Here is a 22375-nt window from a genome sequence, read left to right on the forward strand (position 1 = left end):
AAATGTCATGACCTAGGCATAAAGAATGACATTATAAATAAATCGGAAGAACATAGGATAGTTTACTTCTAAGACCTGTTGAAGAGGAAGGAATTTATGACCAAAGAAGAACTAGAGATCACTACTGATCACAAAACAGAAAAATTAGATTATATCAAATTGAAAAGTTTTTGTACAAACAAAACAAACAAAACTAATGCAGAAAAGATTAGAAGGGAAGCAATAAACTTGGAAAACATTTTTACGGTCAAAGGTTCTGATAAAGGCCTCATTTCCAAAATATATAGAGAATTGACTCTAATTGACTCTAATTTATAAGAAATCAAGCCATTCTCCAATTGATAAATGGTTAAAGGATATGAATAGACGATTCTCAGATGAAGAAATTGAAACTATTTCTAGCCATATGAAAAGATGCTCCAAGTCATTATTAATCAGAGAAATGCAAATTAAGACAACTCTGAGATACCACTACACACCTGTCAGATTGGCTAGAATGACAGGGAAAGATAATGCAGAATGCTGGAGGGGGACATGGGAAAACAGGGACACTAATACATTGTTGGTGGAACTGTGAATACATCCAGCCATTCTGGAGAGCAATTTGGAACTATGCTCAAAAAGTTATCAAAAAACAAAAAACAAAAACAAACAAACAAAAAAAAAGGCATACCCTTTAATGCAACAGTGTTTCTACTGGGCAAAGAAATCTTAACGAAGGGAAAGGGACCTGTATGTGCAAAAATGTTTGTGGCAGGTCTCTTTGTAGTGGCCAGAAACTGGAAACTGAGTGGATGCCCATCAACTGGAGAATGGCTGAATAAATTGTGGTATATGAATATTATGGAATATTATTGTTCGGTAAGAAATGACTAGCAGGATGATTTCAGAAAGGCCTGGAGAGACTTACATGAACTGATGCTGAATGAAATGAGCAGGACCAGGAGATCATTATATACTTCAACAACAATACTATATGATGATCAATTCTGATGGACGTGGCCATCTCAAGCAATGAGATGAACCAAATCAGTTCCAATAGAGCAGTAATGAATTGAACCAGCTACACCCAGAAAAAGAACTCTGAGAGATGACTATGAACCATTACATAGAATTCCTAATTCCTCTATTTTTGTCCGCCTGAATTTTTGATTTCCTTCACAGGCTTATAGTACACTATTTCAAAGTTGATTCTTTTTGTACAGCAAAATAACTGTTTGGACATGTATACTTATATTGTATTTAATTTATACTTTAACATATTTAACATGTTTGGTCAACCTGCCACCTGGGGGAGGGGATGGAGGGGATGAGGGGAAAAATTGGAACAAAAGGTTTGGCAATTGTCAATGCTATAAAATTACCCATACATATAACTTGTAAATAAAAAGCTATAATAAAAAAAAAAAATGCCTGTAAATTAACTGACTAATCATAAACTCAACATGTCCATAATTGAATTCACAATCCTTTCAAACTCTCTCCTCTCCATATTTCCCTATTACAATTGAAGGCATCATCATCCTCCCCTCATTTTCAAGTCTGTAGATCGTACCTCAGTACCATCTCTCAAATTTGAGAGAGATATCTCCACCTCAAACCTTTCCATTCTTCTTTAACTTTAACATTCCTCCTGACAATGTACTCTTTGATTCATTAATACTGGCTGGCTTCCTATTCTTCAAACAAGACTCTATCTCTTAATTCTGGTCATTTTCTCTAGCTGTCCCTCATGCCTTGAATTCTATCAGTTCCTATCTCCACCCCCTGGCTTCCTTCAAGTCCAAGCTAAAATTCCATTTTTGAAGGAAGTGTTTCCCAATCCCACTTATGCCTAGTATCTTCACTCAGCTGAAATTTTTTTCTAATTATCCTACACACACACACAGAGTTATACACAGTAATTTACATGTCTCCACCATTATATTTTGAGTTATTTGAAGGTAGGGCTTATCTTTTACTTTTCTTAACTCCAGGACTTACCACATTGTCTAGCACATAGTAAGTGCTTAATAATAACTGACTGATGTCAACAACTACTACTTGAGAAGCAACAACTATTCTGATGAGTCTGTAAGATTTTTTTATAAAAGTTTTTATTGATATAACTAAGCTACACACCAATTATGGGTTTTTTTTTTTTTTAAATAATAAAGGTCCTGTAACTGCTCTCAATATACATATGTGCAAGGAAAAAATAAAAAAAAAACCTCTTACCTAAAGATGTGGCAGAGTACTTCATGTGAGAGCTGGTTCATGTAATCTTTTGTTTCATCTGATTTTATCACCTCGGGGCTTTCTTTACTTGGGAGACATGGTTTCACAGTTTTCCTTCGTGGGCCCATCCTTATGATGACTCCAGGAGAAAATGACCAATTGCACGTTAGTTGAATTCAAAGTTGCTAAAAACAAATAGAAATGAGAGAATTGAAGTTAGGACCTGAAATCTAACCCTGTAAAAGAATTGTTTTTTGTTTCATATGAGGACATTCAAATAAAGTGACGAGAAGTTAGCTAATAAAATATTTTGGCATTTTGAGAAGGAAAAATTGATGAATGATTTTTATAAAACTAGCTTTATTTAGCATAAAAAAGGAGCAGGATTTTTGTCAAAGACAGACGGAATCAAGAAGGAGTTGATTCTTATTCAGTCTTCTACTAAAAGCCATGCAGCCTTGGATAAGTCATAGGACCTCTATCAGCCCCAGTTTTCTCACCAATAAAATGAGGTTTCAGAGAAAAGTAAATGAGATTTCAGTCAGATCTGCTATTTGATGGTTTGAATCTTTATAGTTCAAGGTTACAAAATCAAAATAGCAACTGCTCTGTCTCATGAAAAGAGGGAAAACAATAGTATAATAAAGATATATAAAGTCAGATCAGAATACCTTTCCAGGGTATTTCATATGTACAATGTCTTTATTAGTGTCCTTAAGTCAAGCATCACTGAATCTCTAATATTAAAATACAAAGGTCCTTAGAGAACATCTAGCCTAATATCAATTTAGGAAACAAGTAAACAAATGCTCAGAGAAATTAAGTGGAATAGCTATCAGGAAGGAAATGCTTATATTTATATAATCAATGATTTTAGCTATTCTCATGTACAATGTATGCTACTAAAGAAGTAGAATGGACTTGAAAAAAAGACACTTGAGAATAAATTCTGATTTTACAATTTAATATTTTGGTGACTTGGGACAAACTACTTGAGGCCACTAGAACCTCACCAGTTATCTATAAAACAAGGAAGATAATACTGGATTACATACAACTCACAAATTTGTGAGGAATGCACCATGGAAATAAGTGCAATTGCTATTATTTGCTAAATCCCTAATTAAGGATAGTTTAAGGACGTTAAAAATCAAAGATTAGAGAAAAGCTAAAAACATGCTAAAAAGTTAATTAGAAGTTCAAGAAAACCACAACAATTTTCTTTTTCAATTCACACTAAGATGCCTAGACAATGACAGTAAGTACTTTAAGAATTCAGAGAAGGGAGAGACCTCTTGAGATTGAGGGAAGATGTCCAAACATTTCTTTTATTCATTCCCTCTTTAGAATGCCTTTAAAACTTTTCTTCAATTAACAAAAATTTATTTTCTCTTTCTTCTGTCCATCAGTAAAAAACGAAAAGTCCTGAAAAACAAAATTAGTTACATCGAAAAACATACATATATCCAGAGCCAATTGCCTCTCTATCAGGAGATGGGGAACAGGCATTACCAGGTTCTCTGGAATTGTGGTTAGTCAATATATTGATGAGTTACTAAATCTTCACCATTTTTCACCTCAACGATTTCTAATTTTTTTCCCTTCTCACATCCAATTGACAAAGTACTGTCAGATTGATCTCCCTAATAAAGTAATCTTATCGTGATAGTTCCCTTACCCCCAAAATTTCCCCAAGCTCCTTATTATCTACTATGTAACACCTAACACATTAGCTTAGAATCCCCAGCTTTTCACTATTAAGATTCATTCCCAAACCCCTTCTTCACATGTCTCTTTCAGCTATAGTCCAACTAAGTCCAGCTCAAATTCTATTTTCTTATGAACAATCCCTCTTGCCCTGAGGATAATGTGACCTTTCCCTCTAATCAAAGCAGTTCTTTCTTCATGAACTTTCATGCTCTCTAACTCCATTTCTACCTATTGACACAAGCCTCATTCTCCAAAGCTCTATTTAAATTTCATATCTCTGAGATTTTGAGATTTTTCTTGAATCTCATCCACCAAGAAGTAATCTTCCCTTCACTTTAACTCCTACTACTTTCTTATATTTTATGTTTATAGTATCTAATATCTATAATATCCAATCTACTATTATCATAGTTTAATTTATTGTTATATTTTATACATACACACACACACACATACACGCATTATCACACAAAATATTGTCAACTATTCAACAGCAAGAAAGTTGATGACATAGTGGACAGATCATCGGACCTGGAGTCAGAAAGAATTAAGTTCAAATCTAGCCCATTTAGTAGGTGTGGGACTGTAAGCAAGTCATTTAACTTCTTCCAATCTCATTTTCCATAACTGTAAAATGGGAATAATATTAATACCTATTTTCAGGGCTGTTGTAAGCATGAAAGGAGATTTTTTTCAAATCACTTGTCATAATACTTGGCACATAGTGAATAACATATGAATGCTTATTCCCTCCTTCAATTGGCATTTAAGCCACTATACTATGTTATGAGGCACTATACTAAATGTTAGTGATAAAAAGACACACAAGAACATAATCTATGTTCCCATATTTCAATGGAGAAGAAAATATATAAATAATTATGTACATACAAGACATATAGAAATTGAACTGAGCCTTAAAGAAAGCCAAAAGGCAGGTAAAGAATATTCCAGGTCTATAGCCAACTAAAAGTCACAGATGGAGTGTGAAACAGCAAGCTTCACAAAGTTGTTTGATCACTGAATATTAAGAGGAGCAATAAGCACAAAAAGACTGGAAAGGTAGGAAGGGGCCAAGTTGAGATGGACTTTCCAAACCAGAAAGGATTTTATATTTGATTATGAAAGTAATAACAATATGAAGCCACTGAAATTTATCAAACAAGGAAGTAATACTCTCAGTCCTATATTCCCGAAAGATTATTTTAGTAATTAAGTGGAAGATGGACGGGAGTGGGAGAATTTTGAAGTAGGAAGACCAACCAGCAGACTGTTACAATAGTCCAAGTATGATATGACAAGAGCCTTTATTAGTATGGTGACTGTGTTAAGTGGAGATAAGGGGACCCATCTCAGAAATGTGATGGCAGAAATGACAGGATTCAATTAAAGATTAAATAAGTTTTAAGAATGCAAGTGAGAAGTCAAAGGTGAAACCAAGGTTGTGAGCTTGGGTAACTAGGAAGATGGTAGTACCTTCAATGAAATATGGAAGTTCAGAAAAGGGGGGGATTTGGGGAAAAGATAATGAATTTTAAAAACCAATGCAGACAAAATTTTTTTTGCAGCAGTCTGGGGAAAAAATTTTACATACGAGTGTTCTTATAAAGATCTCATTTCTAAATATAGAGAAGTGACTCAAATTTATAAGAATACAAGCTATTCTCCAATTGATAAATGGTCAAAGATTATGGACAGTCAATTTTCAGATGAAGAAATTGAAGCCATTTCTAGTCATATGAAAAAAATGCTCTACATCACTATTGATCAGAGAAATGCAAATTAAGATAACTCTGAGATATCATTACACATCTCTCAGATTGGCTAAGATGACAGGAAAAGATAATAACAAATGTTGGAGGGGGTGTGGGAAAACTGGGACACTGATACATTGTTGGTGGAACTGTGAAGGGATCCAACCATTCTGGAGAGCAATTTGGAACTATGCCCAAAGGACTATCAAACTGTGCATACCCTTTGATCCCGCAGTGTTTCTACTAGGTTTATATTCTAAAGAGCTCTTAAAGGAGGAAAAGGGACCCACACATGTAAAAATGTTCATGGTAGCCCTTTTTGTAGTGGCAAGAAACTAGAAACTGAGTAGATGCCCATGATTTGGAGAATGGTTGAATAAGTTACAGTACATGAATGTTATGGAATATTATTGTTCTGTAAGAAATGATCAGCAGGATGATTTCAGAGAGGCCTGGAGAGACTTAGATGAACTGATGCTCATGAAGTGAGCAGAAAAAAGAGAATATTGTACACAGCAACAAGATTATATGATTATCAATTCTGATGGACATGGCTCTTCAACAGCAAGGTAATTCAGGCCAGTTCCAATGGTCTTGTGATGGAAAGAGTCATATGCACCTAGAAAGAGGACTGTGGGGACGAGTGTTGAACACAAGACAGTACTTTCACTTTCTGATTGTTGTTTGCTTGCATTTTTTTTCCTCTCTCATTTTTGTCCTTTTTGATCTCATTTTTCTTGTGCAGCATGATAACTGTGTAAATGTGTATAGAAGAACTGCACATGTTTAATGTATACTAGATTACTTGTCTAGAAGAGGAGGCTGGAGGAAAGGAAGGAATAAAAACCTTGGAATACAAGGTTTTGTAAGGGTGAATGTTGAAAACTATGCATGTGTTCTAGAAATAAGATTCTAAAAAAAGATGAGTTTTGTTTTGAATATAATCAATTTAAATCATCTACAGGACATTCAATTTAAGATTTTGAACAGGTATTATTTGATGATATAAGAGCTAAAGTAAGGAGAGAGTCTAGAACTGGATAAATATATCTGAGAATATTTTATATAGAGAAAAAAAGAATACATGGGAGCCAATGAGATGAGAGGGGAGAAGGAGAGAAGAGAAGGCACAAAACAAACCCTTCAGCAACAAGACAGGTAGTTTTGTGAACTGGATGAAGATGCAAAAATAGGTCAGACAGGTACGAAAGCCAAGAGAGAGTAGTGTCATAAAAATAGAGAAATAGATCAATGAATAAATAGCAAATACAAAAGGAAAGAGTGTGATCAAGTGTTAAAATTTGAATTCTAAGGAAAGACATTAGACAGAGCAACTAAGAGATCACTAGTAAATTGGGAAAGAAGATTCAAACTGAATAATTAAATCAGTCAATAACAAGGACAATGGCTCATTTATCTTTTTATCTCCTCCAATTATTCACAGCATACATATTTCAAATATATATATAAAAACCTGCTTTTGACATTTACTACTTTGTATATACCTCATAATAAATCACATCTCTTTTCTGGAACTCTGTTTCATGACATATAAATTTAAAGGTGGAATGAAATCATCTCCAATACACCTTCCAGAGCTAAAGTATATGACTCTATGAGCTATTCCTTGAGTGTGGGTATTCCTTCTAACCACTGGGACAATGCCTACCTGAACTTGGTAGATTAATTCCTTGATGAAATACTAGCTTTATCCAACTTCCTCATTCTCTTCCCCCTCCACCCCCTCAAAAAAAAAAAAAAAGACCTCACCAACATCTACCAGCCTGGCAATAAGCCCCTCTGCATCTTGCTAGGAAGATATGGACAAAGTTCATTGCTAAGCCTATACCAAAAGTTGTTTAAGCCTAGAAGGACCTGTCAGAAGTTAGGCTTCACCAGCATATCCATCAAGATCCCAAGTTCACTTCTAATAGCAAGAATATTGCACATGGTAGTATCCTAATGTTTTCTGAGAGTTTCTATTTTATCTGGTGATGGGGAAAGGAAAAATACCAAAGTAATCAGATAGTTTAAAAGAATTTAATATAAATTAAAGCTGCTAGAAATAATAATTTTCTTATTAATTAGTCTACCAATAAATATGCATTGCTAGGGTCCTCTTTGGAATTTGTAATAGCCAAAACAAGTACCAAGCAATATAAAGACTGAACTAGAAGCTACAGTTTCCTGACAAATAGAGACTCACTTCTATAATATGCTGTTCTTCTCATAAAACTATTTTATTAGTTTTGTTGGTTGTAATAAAGTACTAACACAAACAAGTATATAGGGCAATAAAATTCATGACCACAAAGGGATGTTGTAATGTATGTCCATAGACATCATCTAATTTAATAATGTAAACAAACTATCTAATCATTTCTTTTCCATCAAAGTCACACAGGGGTCAGACTTGTGACAAGTATAATTGATAATTTTTAATCAATGAAAAACATGCTTCTGGAAAAGCAAAATTTTGCTTCCAAGTTCTTATCAAATGTTAGCACATTGACTACTCAACAGCTAACATCTCTGATGCCTTATTGTTTACAAAACACTTTATTCACAACAGTATTAGATGTGAGAATTATCTCCATTTTGCAGATGAGGTTCACTGAAGAAGTAGATGATGATTAGCTCAAGATCATAAGAAATCACTTAAAAACCAAGTCTTCTATCTCTCTATCATGGGTTCTTTTCATTACAGATAAAGTACAAACTTTTCAGCTTAGGATTCAAAGTTCTCTAACCAGCTCCCATCACTAGACCTTTCTAGTTCTATTTCACAATACTTCTATTTATATTCCAAAACAAATTGTTTTCTCCTTTCCGGCCTCAATAACTTTGCTCACTCTATTTCCTATGCCTACAATGTCAATACTTTCCCTGTTGAAATTCTATACATCCTTTAAACCAAGGTTTTCCACAACCATTCTTTGGCAAAGTTACAGCAATCTACAAAACTTTTTATCTCCTAAGATCCTTATTTCCTAACTTAATTTAAAAATTTGCTCATATGATCAAAAGTCTTGGAGAAGATCTAGTCAAATTTTCTTTTTATGCAAATGAAGAAGCCAAGACTCAGGGAAGTCAAAGCATGTAGTTAGAAAAGGACTGAAAATGAAATGGAGGATGACCTCTGACTCTTAACTTTCATGTTCTTTCTACTAAAGCCTGATTCCTACCCATATTTATACTCTCTCCTCTGTTCCATCCTCCATCTCTTGATTCTCAACTCAGATTGTAGTCTCTAATGCCAGATTCAGAAAATTATTTTAAGGCAATAGTCCAGCCTGTTTGACATTCAGAATTCTTCATAACCAGCTCCACCTCTTATAATCTTCTTACATCTTTTATTTCCTCTCCTAATCCAAATACTCTGCAATTCAATATCACTGACCTCTTTGCTGTTCCTCAAACAACCCACTCACTCTCTCTATCTTCTAACTCCAGGCATTTGCAATGGTTGCTCCTCATGCATCATCTACTCCTGATTTCCTTAAAGTCCCAAGCTAAAATCCTACATTTTACAGAAAGCTTTTTCTAATCTCCATTAATTTTAATCTTTCCTCTGTTATTATTTCCATCTGTACGTAGCTAGTTTGCATGATGTCTCTCCCATTATACTTGAGCAGGAATTGTCTTCTGCCTTGCCTTGTAGCCTCAGTACTTACTCAGTAACTGGCATTTTTTAAAAGTATCATTTTAATACATATGGTAAGGCCAACAACAACTGGAACAATCTGACTTTTGTCTGATATACTGAAATCATACTTTCAAGATACTTGCAGATTTAAGAAATGTTTTATGTAGTCTTACAATAAAAAAAATTAGGTAATATAAAATATTGCAGTTTGCCTCAGTTTTTCCTATAAAATACGACCTAGTGTTAGTCTACTACAAACTACAAAAACCAGTAGAGAAAGAGAGAGAGAGAGACACTTCTCCTGTGGTAGTTTGGGAACCAGTAGGCCAACATTCCAAATATCTTAAATGGTTATTTCTCAGTAGGTAGTTCATGAAGTCAACTGTAGGATAGTTATACTGTTCTTCTATTAAAAAAGCTCACATATACAGAAACAAAAGACAGAAAAATAGCTGCAAAATGTATTCCAAAAAGGGCACTTAATAAATTTTTATTGAAAGTAGAGAAATCAATATTTCTTCTTATTGAAGAAGAGTTGGCACTGGAAAATAATGCTTTAAAAATCAGTTCAAATGCCATCTCTTCCACAAAGTCTTCCTTAATCCCCTAGTCAGTAATAATAACTGTAAGCCTTATTCTGATATATCATCTCTCACCTGGACTATTTTAAAGCTTCCAAATAAGTGTGCCTGCTTTTAATCTCTCTCCCCTCTCCAAACTATTCCTCATAAAGCAATCAAATGGATAAACATAAAGGAAAGGTACAGACATATCATATATTTTCCCCCCGATTAATGGATTAGTTATTACTTTTTTAAAAATTAAAGCTTTTTATTTTCAAAATACATACATGGATAATTTTTAACATTCATTCTTACAAAACCTTGTGTTCTAATTTTCTCTCTCTTCTCCTCATCCCTTCCCCTAGACAGCAAGTGATCCAATATATGTTAAACACATGTAATTCTTCTATACCTATTTCCGCAAGTATCATGCTGCACAAGAAAAATCAAATCAAAAAGGACAAAAATGAGAAAAACAAAATGCACGCAAACAACAAACAAAAAGTGAAAGCACTGCCTTGTGATCGACACAGTCCCCCACAATCCTCTCTCCGGGTGCAGATGGTTTTTTCCATCACAAGACCATTGGAACTGGGCTGAATCATCTCATTGTTGACAAGAGCCATGTTCATCAGAAATGATCATCGTATAATCTTGCTTTTACCCGAGTATAGTGATCTTCTCCTAATTCTGCTCATTTCACTTAACATCAGTTCATGTAAGTCTCTCCAGACCTGACATTTTTTAAGAAAAATTTTTCAACAGTTCCATATTGCCTCTAAGATTAAAAATGTAAAATTCTTAGTCTAGCATCTAAAGGCTTCCAGCATCTGATCCATACTATATTCCCAAGCTTATTTCATATTTCTCTCCTTCATGCAATTTCCATTCATCAAACTGGCTTGTTAATTGTGGCCTGTACATGTCATTTCATGGCTCTGAACAGATGTTGTTCTTTGGCATCTTGCTTTTCAGAATCCATAACTTGCTTCCAAGGTTGTACTAATTGAAACCTCTCTTGATCTTCTGTGATATTCAAACACTTACAATATTCTGCACTGGGATATAAGCTCCTTCAAAGTGGAAATTTTTATTTTTGTCTTTGTATTCTCAGAGGCCAACTTGGTAACTGGCACATGATACAAAAAAAAAAGTTTTGAGAAATCCAAGTTATTTCTTGGAAAGTCATTCCCTTAAAAGACGATTAATTCCATGTGGGCAATATGTCTTATCAAACCTTTGTTTTTCTTTTAGTCTTAGCAGAATTCTGCATAAAGCAAGATACTAATAAATATTTACTTAATTCCTATTCTTTCAATGTTGTCCTAAAAGGAATACCTTTTGAAACCAAGGTATAGCTTCCTCTCGGCTATTAAAAAAAAGACTAGAGAATGATGTCCCTTACTTTGTTTGATACTTTGACTATGTCAGCAAAATGATGCTATCTATTCCCAGCTTGATTGATAGGTGAAGTGAAGGATAAAAAAAGATAAGATAGCATTCAAAGCCTCTGAATCTAGTTTTAACATTATGGTGTCACTAATTTCTTCAAAGTATTGTGAAATTCCTCAACATCAGAACAATTATAACCAGATTCAAGTATGGAAACATATTTCCAAATCAACAAAATGAAAACTACACAACATTTTCTAGATTTTCCACATTATCTATTCTTCAAGAGCAAATAAATTTTAAGACTAGACAAAAGATACTGTTCTCTTTATACTTTCTGCAAAAAGTTACAAATTAAACCTATGTTATGAACAGGGAAACAATGAACTGACAAATTGTTGCAGCATAAGTTAATACCTGGCTTTATTTCCAATCATATACCCATCAGAGACATAATGCTGTCACTGAAGCTAATGCATTACTAGGGAAAAAACCACTCTGATGGCCAAATCCTCACAAGCAGGGAAGCACAAGCAAGGGAAGATAGCATATAGCACAATTTATGGTAAAGCATAACGGGTCAGGAATAAGGAATCCCAAGGTTTCCACTAATACGAGCCATTTACTTTCTTTAGGTATCATATATTCTTGTCTGTAAAACGAGGGAAGTTGAACCAAATGGTCCATAAAGTTGTTCCAGCTTTTAAATTATATGCTTCTATGATCATTTTGGGGGCAGCTAGTTGCTGCAATGGATACAACTTTAGATTACAGCCCTGGAGTCAGGAGGACCTGAATTCAAATACAGTCTCAGACTTAATATGATCCTAGGCAAATCATTTAAATTTTATTGCCTGTTTGAAAAAAAAAATCCATTTTGTAATGATTTTCAGAGATACATAATATAGCTACAGTCTGTCCTGTGTACTTTAAATATAAAATTGGTAAAATCTAAAATACAAGTCTTTTACACTAATAATACATATTGAAACTACATCTGAACTATACATTTGGAAATACTTCTCTTAACTTAAAAATCAGCAGATTATTACGGAATTGATGATTTATCCTTGCCCTCCTCTACTCTTGATATGTACCATTCACTTACCGATCATTTTAGCATCAAATTACAAATGATGGTAAAAATTAGAAAAAAACAGCACCCTTGGAAGGCAGAAAAAACAATTCTGACAATGATAACAAGTTACAATCTTCTCTCTCTCCTCATTTATGAAATAAAATTATAGTCCCAGGGACAAAATGACACTTCTGAGTAACAGCCTACCCACGTTTGGAGAGAGTCTTCATCAGTAAGCTGAACACTAGGCAACCTGTGAAATTATGAAAAATTCAAAGGAGTAAAAAAATCGAACAATCTAGCTCTCATTCCTGTATGGTTCCCTTATGTTTTGGCAGTTAACACCAGTGGTGATGGAAAAGAAGGCAGAAAGGGCTAAGAATCAGTTTTTAGACTGAAAATTTTAAACAGGTTCTTAAATACTATGAATACAAAAATCTTTTTTTCTCTAATGACCAATGAGTAAAAACAAACATTTTAGTTTTGATATTCTAACTATAAATGACACCTGAAAAAAGGAAGATGAAACTAAACAGAAGAATGACTCACAGATTATCCTTGGAGAAGCTAAGAAACCGGTAGAGTTAGTTTATTTTAAGTTCTTCAAAGTAACAAGAATCAAGTACTTCATGGGATTTCTAGTCATCTCATATTGAACTACTCATGAGATGTATTTGCAAAAAATCTTTCATGAAAAAACTGCAGTTTATGTACCAACATCCAATATAGAGGAAATTCTATGAAGAACCATATAAATTCCTCTAAATTAAATTAACACATACTTTTTGAAATTAAAGGAGGATGGTGAAAAATATAGCAGAAAAGTACACGTTAACAATAAGAAATTAGAGGGGTAAAAAGATTTGATAACAGAAACATTATGCTGTTAATTTTTCAAAAAAAATTTTAATAGTTACTAGATATGATAGGCAACGAATAACAAAAGAGAACATGAAATTGATTATATTAGAAAAAGAGTCTCATTACTGATATATCATTCTTTAATGATCTATTAAAATACAGTCAGAACAGTGACGTAACAAATATCATAATTGGTAAAAAGCTAGTTGAAGAAATGAAATGATGTTACATGTAAGTAAAACAACTCACTTCTAATTGACTTAAGCAACTTATTCTAACAAAAAATAGGTTATTCACAGTAGAAATATCATCAACAATAATTATAATCATTTTACAAAGAATTTTAATTAGTATAATTCAATTTCCTCAACAAGGAGGCTAAACAAAGCTAAAAAGTACATTAGTCATGTTTGACTTGCTTGCCAAGGAGCAATGGCGTTCAAAGGCAACAATGATTTAAAATATAAGTTCATATAAAATCTTATAGAAAAGGATGATAAAAGTTTATGAGCAATGCTTCCTCATAAAACAGAAGCTACAGAGAGCAAAACCAGTTTAACTCAAAGTTGGCAAGAGTCCCAAGCAAGGTGATCTCAAAAGCATATGTAGATAAAAATAGAAGGATAACAAAAAGAAGAAAAGTGGAAGAGATTGGCAAAGGTTTTTATATCTTCATCATAGAGAGTAGAATCACTATACACAGAATTTTTAAAAATCACAATCCCAGATGTGCTTATAGACGAAATAGTACTAAAGAAAGTAAAGATGAGAACAATATTCACATACTGGATCAAGTAAAACAAGAGGAGAGCCAAACTAGAGGCAATATAACTATGAGCCATGAGAAAAATCTCAACTTTATAAAAAACAGAAAAAGGGCTATTAAGAGATTATCAACAATCACTGATCTGGACACTTTTTTATCCATACAAAAAAAATTTTTTTTACATAATTGTCATATTAGAAGATTTTTTGAGGTTTTTTTTTTTTTTGTTTGTTTGTTTGTTTTTGGTTTTTTTGCTGAGGCAATTGGGGCTAAGAGCCTTGCCCAGGGTCACACAACTAGGAAGTGTTAAGTGTCTGAGGCCAGATTTGAACTCAGGTTTTCTTGACTTCAAGGGCTGTGCTCTATTCACTGCATCACCTAGCTGCCCCTAGGAAGGTTTTTTAGCTTTTTATTTTTCAAAATACACAAAGATAGTTTTCAATATTCACTCTTGCAAAACCTTGTGTTTCAATTTTGCCCCTCCTCTTGCCCTCCCTCTGCCCTCTTCTAGAAAGCAGGTAATCCAATATGAGTTAAACATATGTAATTTTTCTAAACTTATTTTCACATTTATAATACTGCACAAGAAAAATCACATCAAAAGGAAAAGAATAAAAAAAAAAAAAAGCAAACAAACAACAACAAAGGTGAAAACGCTATGTCGTGACTCACATTCAGTCCCCACAGTCCTTTCTCTGGATGCAGATGGCTTTCTCCATCACAAGTCTATTGGAATCAATTCTCAGACGAAGAAATTGAAAGTATTTTCTAGCCATATGAAAAGATGCTCCAAGTCATTATTAATCAGAGAAATGCAAATTAAGACAACTCTGAGATATCACTACACACCTGTCAGATTGGCTAGAATGACAGGGAAAGATAATACAGAATGTTGGAGGGGATGTGGGAAAACAGGGACACTAATACATTGTTGGTGGAATTGTGAATACATCCAGCCATTCTGGAGAGCAATTTGGAACTATGCTCAAAAAGTTATCAAAAAAAAAAAAAAAAAAAGGCATACCTTTTGATACAACAGTGTTACTACTGGGCTTATATCCCAAAGCGATCATAAAGAAGGGAAAGGGACTTGTATGTGCACGAATGTTTGTGGCAGCCCTCTTCGTAGTGGCCAGAAACTGGAAACTGAGTAGATGCCCATCAATTAGAGAATGGTTGGGTAAATTGTGGTATATGAATATTATGGAATATTATTGTTCGGTAAGAAATGATCAACAAGATGATTTCAGAAAGGCCTGGAGAGACTTACATAAACTGATGCCGAGTGAAATGAGCAGGGTCAGCAGATCATTATATATTTCAACAATAATACTATATGATGACCAATTCTGATGGACCTGGCCATCCTTAGCAATGAGATGAACCAAACCAGTTCTAATGGAGCAATAATGAACTGAACCAACTACGCCCAACAAAAGAAACTCTGGGAGATGACTAAGAACCATTACATTGAATTCCCAATCCTTATATTTTTGCCTGCCAGCATTTTGGATTTCCTTCACAGGCTAATTGTACAATATTTCAGAGTCCGATTCTTTTTATACAGCAAAATAATGGTTTGATCATGTTATCATGTATTCATTCATGTACATTATCATGTATGATCATGTATATCAAAATATACATATATTTATTGTGTATCTAATTTATACTTTAATATATTTAACATCTATTGGTCATCCTGCCATCTAGAGAAGGGGGTGGGGGAAAGGAGGGGAAAAATTGGAACAAAAGGTTTGGCAATTGTCAATGCTGTAAAATTGCCCATACATATAATTTGTAAATAAAAGGCTATTTAAAAAAAAAGTCTATTGGAATTGTCTTGCATTGTTGAAAAGAGCCAAGTCCATCACAGTTGATCATCATATAATCTTCTTGTTGCTGTTCTCTTGGTTCTACTCGCTTCACTTATGTAAATTCTCTCCAAACCTTTTTGAAATCAGTCTGCTGATCGCTTCTTATTAGAACAATAACGTTCAAAAATAAAAATAAAAATAAAAAAAATAAAAATAAATAAATAAATAAATAAATAAAAACAAAACAAACCAAAAAAAGAACAATAACGTTCTATTACATTCATAATACTATCACAATTTATCCAGCCATTCCCTAACTGATGGGCTCAATTCCCAGTTCCTTGCCACTAAAGAAAGGGCTGCTACAAATATTTTTGCACATGTGGGAACTTTTCCTTTTTTATATAATCTCTTTGGGATACAGATTTAGTAGAAACACTGCTGGATCAAAGGTATGCACAGTGTGATAGCTCTTTGGGTATAGTTCCCAATTGTTCTTCAGAATGGCTGGATCAGTTCACAACTCTACTAACAACACATTAGTGTTTTAGTTTTACCACATCTCAAGCATCAAACTGTCATCTTAATTAATGTCATAGGTGTGAGGTGGCATATCAGTTGTTTTCACTTGCATTTCTTTAATCAACAGTAATTTAGAGCATGTTTTCATATGACTAGAAATGGCTTTAATTTCTTCATCTGAAAATTATCTGTTCATATATTTTGACACTTTATCATTTGGGGAACAGCTTGTATTTTTGTAAATTTGGGTCAATTCTTTTTTATTTTTTGTTTTACAAATGAGGCTTTTATATAAAGATTTTAGATGTAAAAAATTTTCCCCTAGTTTTCTGCTAAGAAGAAGGCAGAAAGTGATACTGTATAGTGAACAAAAATTATTACTATCATACAATCTCTTAAAAGATGTAGAAAATTCAAGATCCCACTGTACTATTTATGGGTTACGAAAAACCAATTCATTCAGTAGAGAAAAACATTGCCTTAAAAGCTCACTTCCAACAATGTCTCCTTTTCCTACATCAAAATTGTTCAAGATTCTTCAAAAGATATAACAAAGACAATCAGGTTCAACAAGTCTCAGACCACAAACATCAGATAAGACATAAAACCCAAGTACCAAATAATGTATATATCTCTATGATGTAAGTAAAGTCCATGTGGAAAAGAGACTTCTTATTAATAGTTAGGCTCTATTTATGCTACTCTTTACAACTGACCTTGTGTTATTTGCAAACCCTAAAATACAACCATCTCCTGGAAATGATCTGTAAGCACTCAAGAAAGTTGTCCTAACTATTCCATGGTTGGTTGTTGTCCTTCGTGCTCCTAAAAGAACCAAAATGGCATCACTATGTCTGTGGCTGATCAGATTAATATGAGGATCAGAAGGTTCTACTCCAGATCAGGCACAAATAGTCTGTATGAATATTTGGAGTGGATATATCTCTAAATTTGTAAAACACATGTTTCTTTTGAGCTACTAAAATTCTGCTTTTCAGTGACACTATGAGAGTAAACTTGTATCACTTTAGGCCAAGTGGGTGAAGCTCATTTATGGACTGAACTACTGCATGCAAGTAGATGGTCAATCTACTATATTATCTACTTGAATATATATATCTGATACATTGTAAAACGGGTAAGTTGAACTGAGAGAGCAAGAAGAGAATAAAGTGAATTGCCTGCAGCAAATCACAAGGATCCTTTAATAACTTTAAACTTCTCTCAGAAGTTAAAGTTCACCTCGTCCTTATATCAATATTCTACTAATGTAGCTATAGCTATGATATATCAAACACAATGCTCTCTAAAATACTGAAAAAAAAAATCACATTAAAAAAAATGGAGATATATGTTGTGTAAGTGAGCAGGACTAAGATAACTAAAGTGAGGAAGTTTAAAAAAAAACATTAGTATATATAAGTACATATATATAAAATAAATTAAACAAATACATAACATAAATAAAGGAGTGGTCAAGCAAATAAATAAATAAATATTGCATGTTTAAGTATGTACTATGAGTTATTATTTGGATAAATGTCTGGTGCTTTCATTACTTTCAAGATGAATGCTGCTACAAAAGCCTTTAACTTTAAAAGTAATATACCTTCAGAGATACAAACTAACTGCATTTAGACCTCAAGTTTCTCACTTGTAAAATGACAAGATAGAATTAGATGCTTTTGTTCCATCACTATTGAATATCACATCCCAGAGGAATCAAAACTGTTAAGTGACCCAGTGGCTATATTTTAAACAACTCATGACAGTTATAAGGATACTAAAACATAATATCAAGATATCTGATCAAGAAATGGTAGAAAGATGTAACCAAGGATATTGACTAGAAAAAGAGATCCTCTAGATGAGTAGATCACTTAAGATTATTCCATATCTCTTGAGATAAGAACGATAAGGAAGAACTTGGGGGGGGGAGGGGAATACAATATAAGCATATAAGTATTATTTTGGATTTAAATATTATTTATTAACACCTTCTACAGAAGGTTTGAGGAAATGGATGATCAAAAATTATGGCTAAAATGAGGGTTAGTGGATCACATGTGAATACAGTTTATCTTAAGTCCACTATTTGCTATCAAGAATTAAGTTGGCTATATGTTACCAAATGAATGAAAATACTTCAAAATTACAGAATTTTAGAGCTAGAGGCACTTATGAGACAGAGCCAAAATGTTTCCTAAAACTGAATTCCGTGCTCTTTCAACTCGTCAAATGCCCCCAATTCTATTTTAAGGGGCATTTGGAACAAAATTTGAATCTGTATATCTAAATTATTGTGATAGACTTAATATTTTGACACTTTGTATATCATGAAAAACATGGGAATTCATATTATAGTAAATTCACAAAACTAAAATGATCCATAAAAAAGCCCCATCAAAATAGACATTTTAATGAAATGAACCAGGATTTCCTAAAATGAATAAAAAGGTAACATACAACTAGTGAATACTTTTATCCTCAATGTATATGTCCTCAAAAACAAGCCCGTGAATTTGACGAATATTTATCAGTTGTTTACAGTATGTAGAGCATACTTTTCTGTTCTCTAATATCTTTGGTGACTAAACCTTCATGGAAGGAGTCCAAAATAAGCTTAGGCAATACGAAATACAGAAGTGAGCAATGTAAGGAAGTGTAAGCCAGATGGCTACTTATCAGGCCATCTGACAAGCAGACTAAATATTCATGCTTCAGATTAGCAGAGTTAAATGATCTCAAGACCCATCTGACTAAAATTCTTAGACTTTAAGGCCATTTCCATTATTTCATATATTTTCTCCATCACTATGGCTCCTTAACTCTATACTTTCAAGCCTAATGCCCTTCTTGAGTGCCAAATTCCCATTTGCAAATGAACACTGTATGATAAATACAAATAGATGTCCTATCAGTACTTACATCTTAACATAACTAAAATAAAACTTATAATTTCTCCTTCCATTAGCTCCTCATATTGATCCAATATACCTTACACCAGATTTGTCAAACATATAGCCTGCAATTCTCCCAAGGGTAATGCGCATAAGATTAAATGTGATTTCACACAAAAAAATACAATAAAACTATGATAATGTCAATATGTGGTTAAGTCAATATATTTCTGTAGAGATTCTTAGGTTCAATGGTCTATTTGATCCCAACCTCCAAACCCCAAATTTGAGTTTGAATACAGTCTTATACTTATTCCACCTTACAATTCCCATTACCACTTCACCCAAACTATCATAGGAGATCTGGTCTCTCTACTTTAGAAAAAAAAAAAAAAATTGAGATTCATGTTTAAATTGCATATTTCCTAAGTATGTCAATTTGTGATATTGTAACTTTTACAGCTTGATATTAAAGTTATGATAGCATTCCAAAATAGATTCCCTTGGATTAAGTGATCCTAATGTCTAAGCATATAAAGCAATGACAGATAAAATATTTTTTTTACTGTTCTGATCTATTTTAATGTTGTAACAAACAGTTAAAAAGGTTCACAATATATATCAGTATAGTATTAAGAATTGTTGGCCCTGTAATCTGGTAATGACTGGAATTCCAGTCATTCCAATTACTACTTGTCTGACTCAGGATTAGTCAAAAACTCTGGGCCTCAGTTTCTTCAACTATAAAATGAGAAAGTTGAACTAAATGACTGCCAAGGCTTCTAGAAGCTCTAAATCTATGATAATAGAGATCATGAACCATTTTAACTATATTCCTCTGAATTTTCCAACCTTTCAATATCATCTTTAAAATGTGGAAATCAAAACTAAACAGAAATAGTTTAACCAGGACAAACTGCTATTAGGATTATCAACTCTGTAATACTGGGCATATTTTCTAGACACTATCATAACATTAAGCCTATAATCCATTATTATCTCCCTACTCATGTGTCATTCAAACAACTTGCTATATATGGAATTTAGTACTCGTAAAACTGATTTTTAAAATTCCTAGTATTAGAAATTACCTTTATTTTGACTGGATTTCGTTTTATTAAATGTGATCCAGCTATCTAATCTGTTGTAGTTAACAGTTTGTTTTGGTTTAGTTTTTTTGGATTGCAGAACCCTCATAAGATATTTTGGAGGATTTACTAGCTAGATTTCTTTCTAAAGGAACTTCCTTAAACCAAAACCTCTCAGACTCACAAAGACTGGCCTATAATATTTCCAGGCCAAGCCTCCACTGGTCATTATTTTGGTCCAGATTGACTCCAGAATGAATATAAATGGCAGTAATTTCAGTTTTGACAAGAAACCCTAAGGGTCTTCTCCTTCTAGATTTATTGATTAGTTTGGATTTTTTTTTGGGGGGGGAGGGAGGGGAATAGATTGAAAGAGACCATCCTTTGCCTAAATTGCTACCTAATCTTAATTACTGAATGAGTATGGCCTCAGTCAAACTGAGACCAGTTAAAGATCTTAGCTTAAAAAAGGTCAAGGTCTCCCACTGTATCAGGACCATCTTCACTCCTTCTGATCCATATCTGGCTACTGAACCCAGGTGACTCTAGAGAACAAAGTGAAGCAAGTGACCTTGTACAGCTCTCCTTTATTTAAATCCAATTCATTTTCATGTCATGACATCCTAATATCATGGTGTACTTCTTGACTGAAGGACAAACAATGAATCAATCTAAGAAAAAAGATGTCAATTAAGAGATATCCCTGATGTCAAGAACAAACAACATGGTTGTGAATCTAAGTTTTCCCATCCAATGTATTTGTAACAGTGCTATTAGAAAACTTGATGTGTTTCTCATTTATGCCTTTTTACTCACTGTTATTAGAGACATTCTTCCAAGATAACATGCAGTCATTAAGGATTGCTCTTAGGATCCAAAGAATCAACCCGTTTCAAATCCACTTAAACTATACTACTAGCTACTTCACATTTCTCCATATTATAAACAAGAAGAGTATTATTAAGTCTTTTGTTGGTGATTTCGTGGGGGGAAAACTGATTTAATGGATAATTCTATTAAGATTTAACAGGGTTATGGAAAAGTCTTTCATGAGTTAAACAGATGAATTCAATCAGGAAACAAGGTATTTTGGCGAGTTATCAATAGTGAGAGTGTTATAACAAGGTAATATAGTGAGGTTAAGTGGGTATTACAGTAAGGCAATAATTTATGTAAATAAGGTCTGTATGTTTTAGATCTGAAAGCCAAAAATTTAACAGGATGTTAAGCAAAGCTGATATATGCATACTGTAAAACCTTGAAGGCTGTAAGCAGATTTATCTCAAAAGAAAAAAAATCAGTAACAAATAATAGAGGGAAAACAACAGCAATAACAAAAAATGTAGGTAGAACTTTATAAAATTTATAAATGAAACTAGAAGGACAAGTATTCATTTGCCAGCATTTCTACAGTGATCTGTTTTTGTCATCAATGACAGTGCCAACATCAAATTTGGACTCTACCATGTTAATACTAAATCTTTTTACATGACAAAGAAGAAACATTAATTCAGAAGATGCAACAGCTAGACCTCAAAAAACAAAGAGAAAGAGAACCAGAGAGAAGAAACTTATGCTGTCATATGATTTGAAAGATGGACTAATTTTTGATATATCTTATAGATATCTAGATAGAAGTTTCCAAAAGAAAAAACAAGACGGGATTTTTTTGACCATTTTTAAAACTTCCGAGAAGATAAATGAAAGTTCTAATCCATTTGCTCACTTTATCAATACTATATCAATGATATATTAGGTAAAAATATGAAATTGGTACAATAAGGTTTTATAAATAACTCTCTACAAAAAAATGCAACCTTAAAGTTTCTTTTCTAACAAACTTGCTCCCTTGAGAGTTGTTCTGCTATAATGCCTGTTTTAAAAAAACACATGTTTCAATCTAATTGATATATTAGGAAAAAAAGTGAGATTTTTGAATTTTTAGTTTACTTATATAATATTTCATCTTAGAAGAACAGTGAGAATACACACAAAAAAAGTATCAGTTCACAAGTCAGAAACTGGAACACTGCCAAAGTTCACTTCCAAAAGCAAATGTCA

The 22375-nt window shown here is 33.3% G+C and overlaps 1 protein-coding gene across 4 annotated transcripts in view; it reads right to left on the reverse strand.

Moving 5' to 3' along the window:
* The window catches only part of FBXO38 (F-box protein 38), a 116909-nt gene that overhangs the window by 88341 nt on the left and 6193 nt on the right, over positions 1-22375 (reverse strand). For 2 of the 4 annotated variants that reach the window (XM_031953706.1, XM_031953702.1), the window contains exon 3: positions 2218-2402. In XM_031953706.1, coding sequence (XP_031809566.1) covers positions 2218-2345 — 128 coding nt within the window. In that variant the 5' untranslated portion in view covers positions 2346-2402. Of the gene's footprint in view, positions 1-2217; positions 2403-3509; positions 3643-22375 lie in introns of those variants that run through there. The other 2 variants (XM_031953703.1, XM_031953704.1) reach the window with 2 other exon arrangements.

Source organism: Sarcophilus harrisii, chromosome 2 (assembly GCF_902635505.1).
Source record: "Sarcophilus harrisii chromosome 2, mSarHar1.11, whole genome shotgun sequence".
NCBI lineage: Eukaryota > Metazoa > Chordata > Mammalia > Dasyuromorphia > Dasyuridae > Sarcophilus > Sarcophilus harrisii.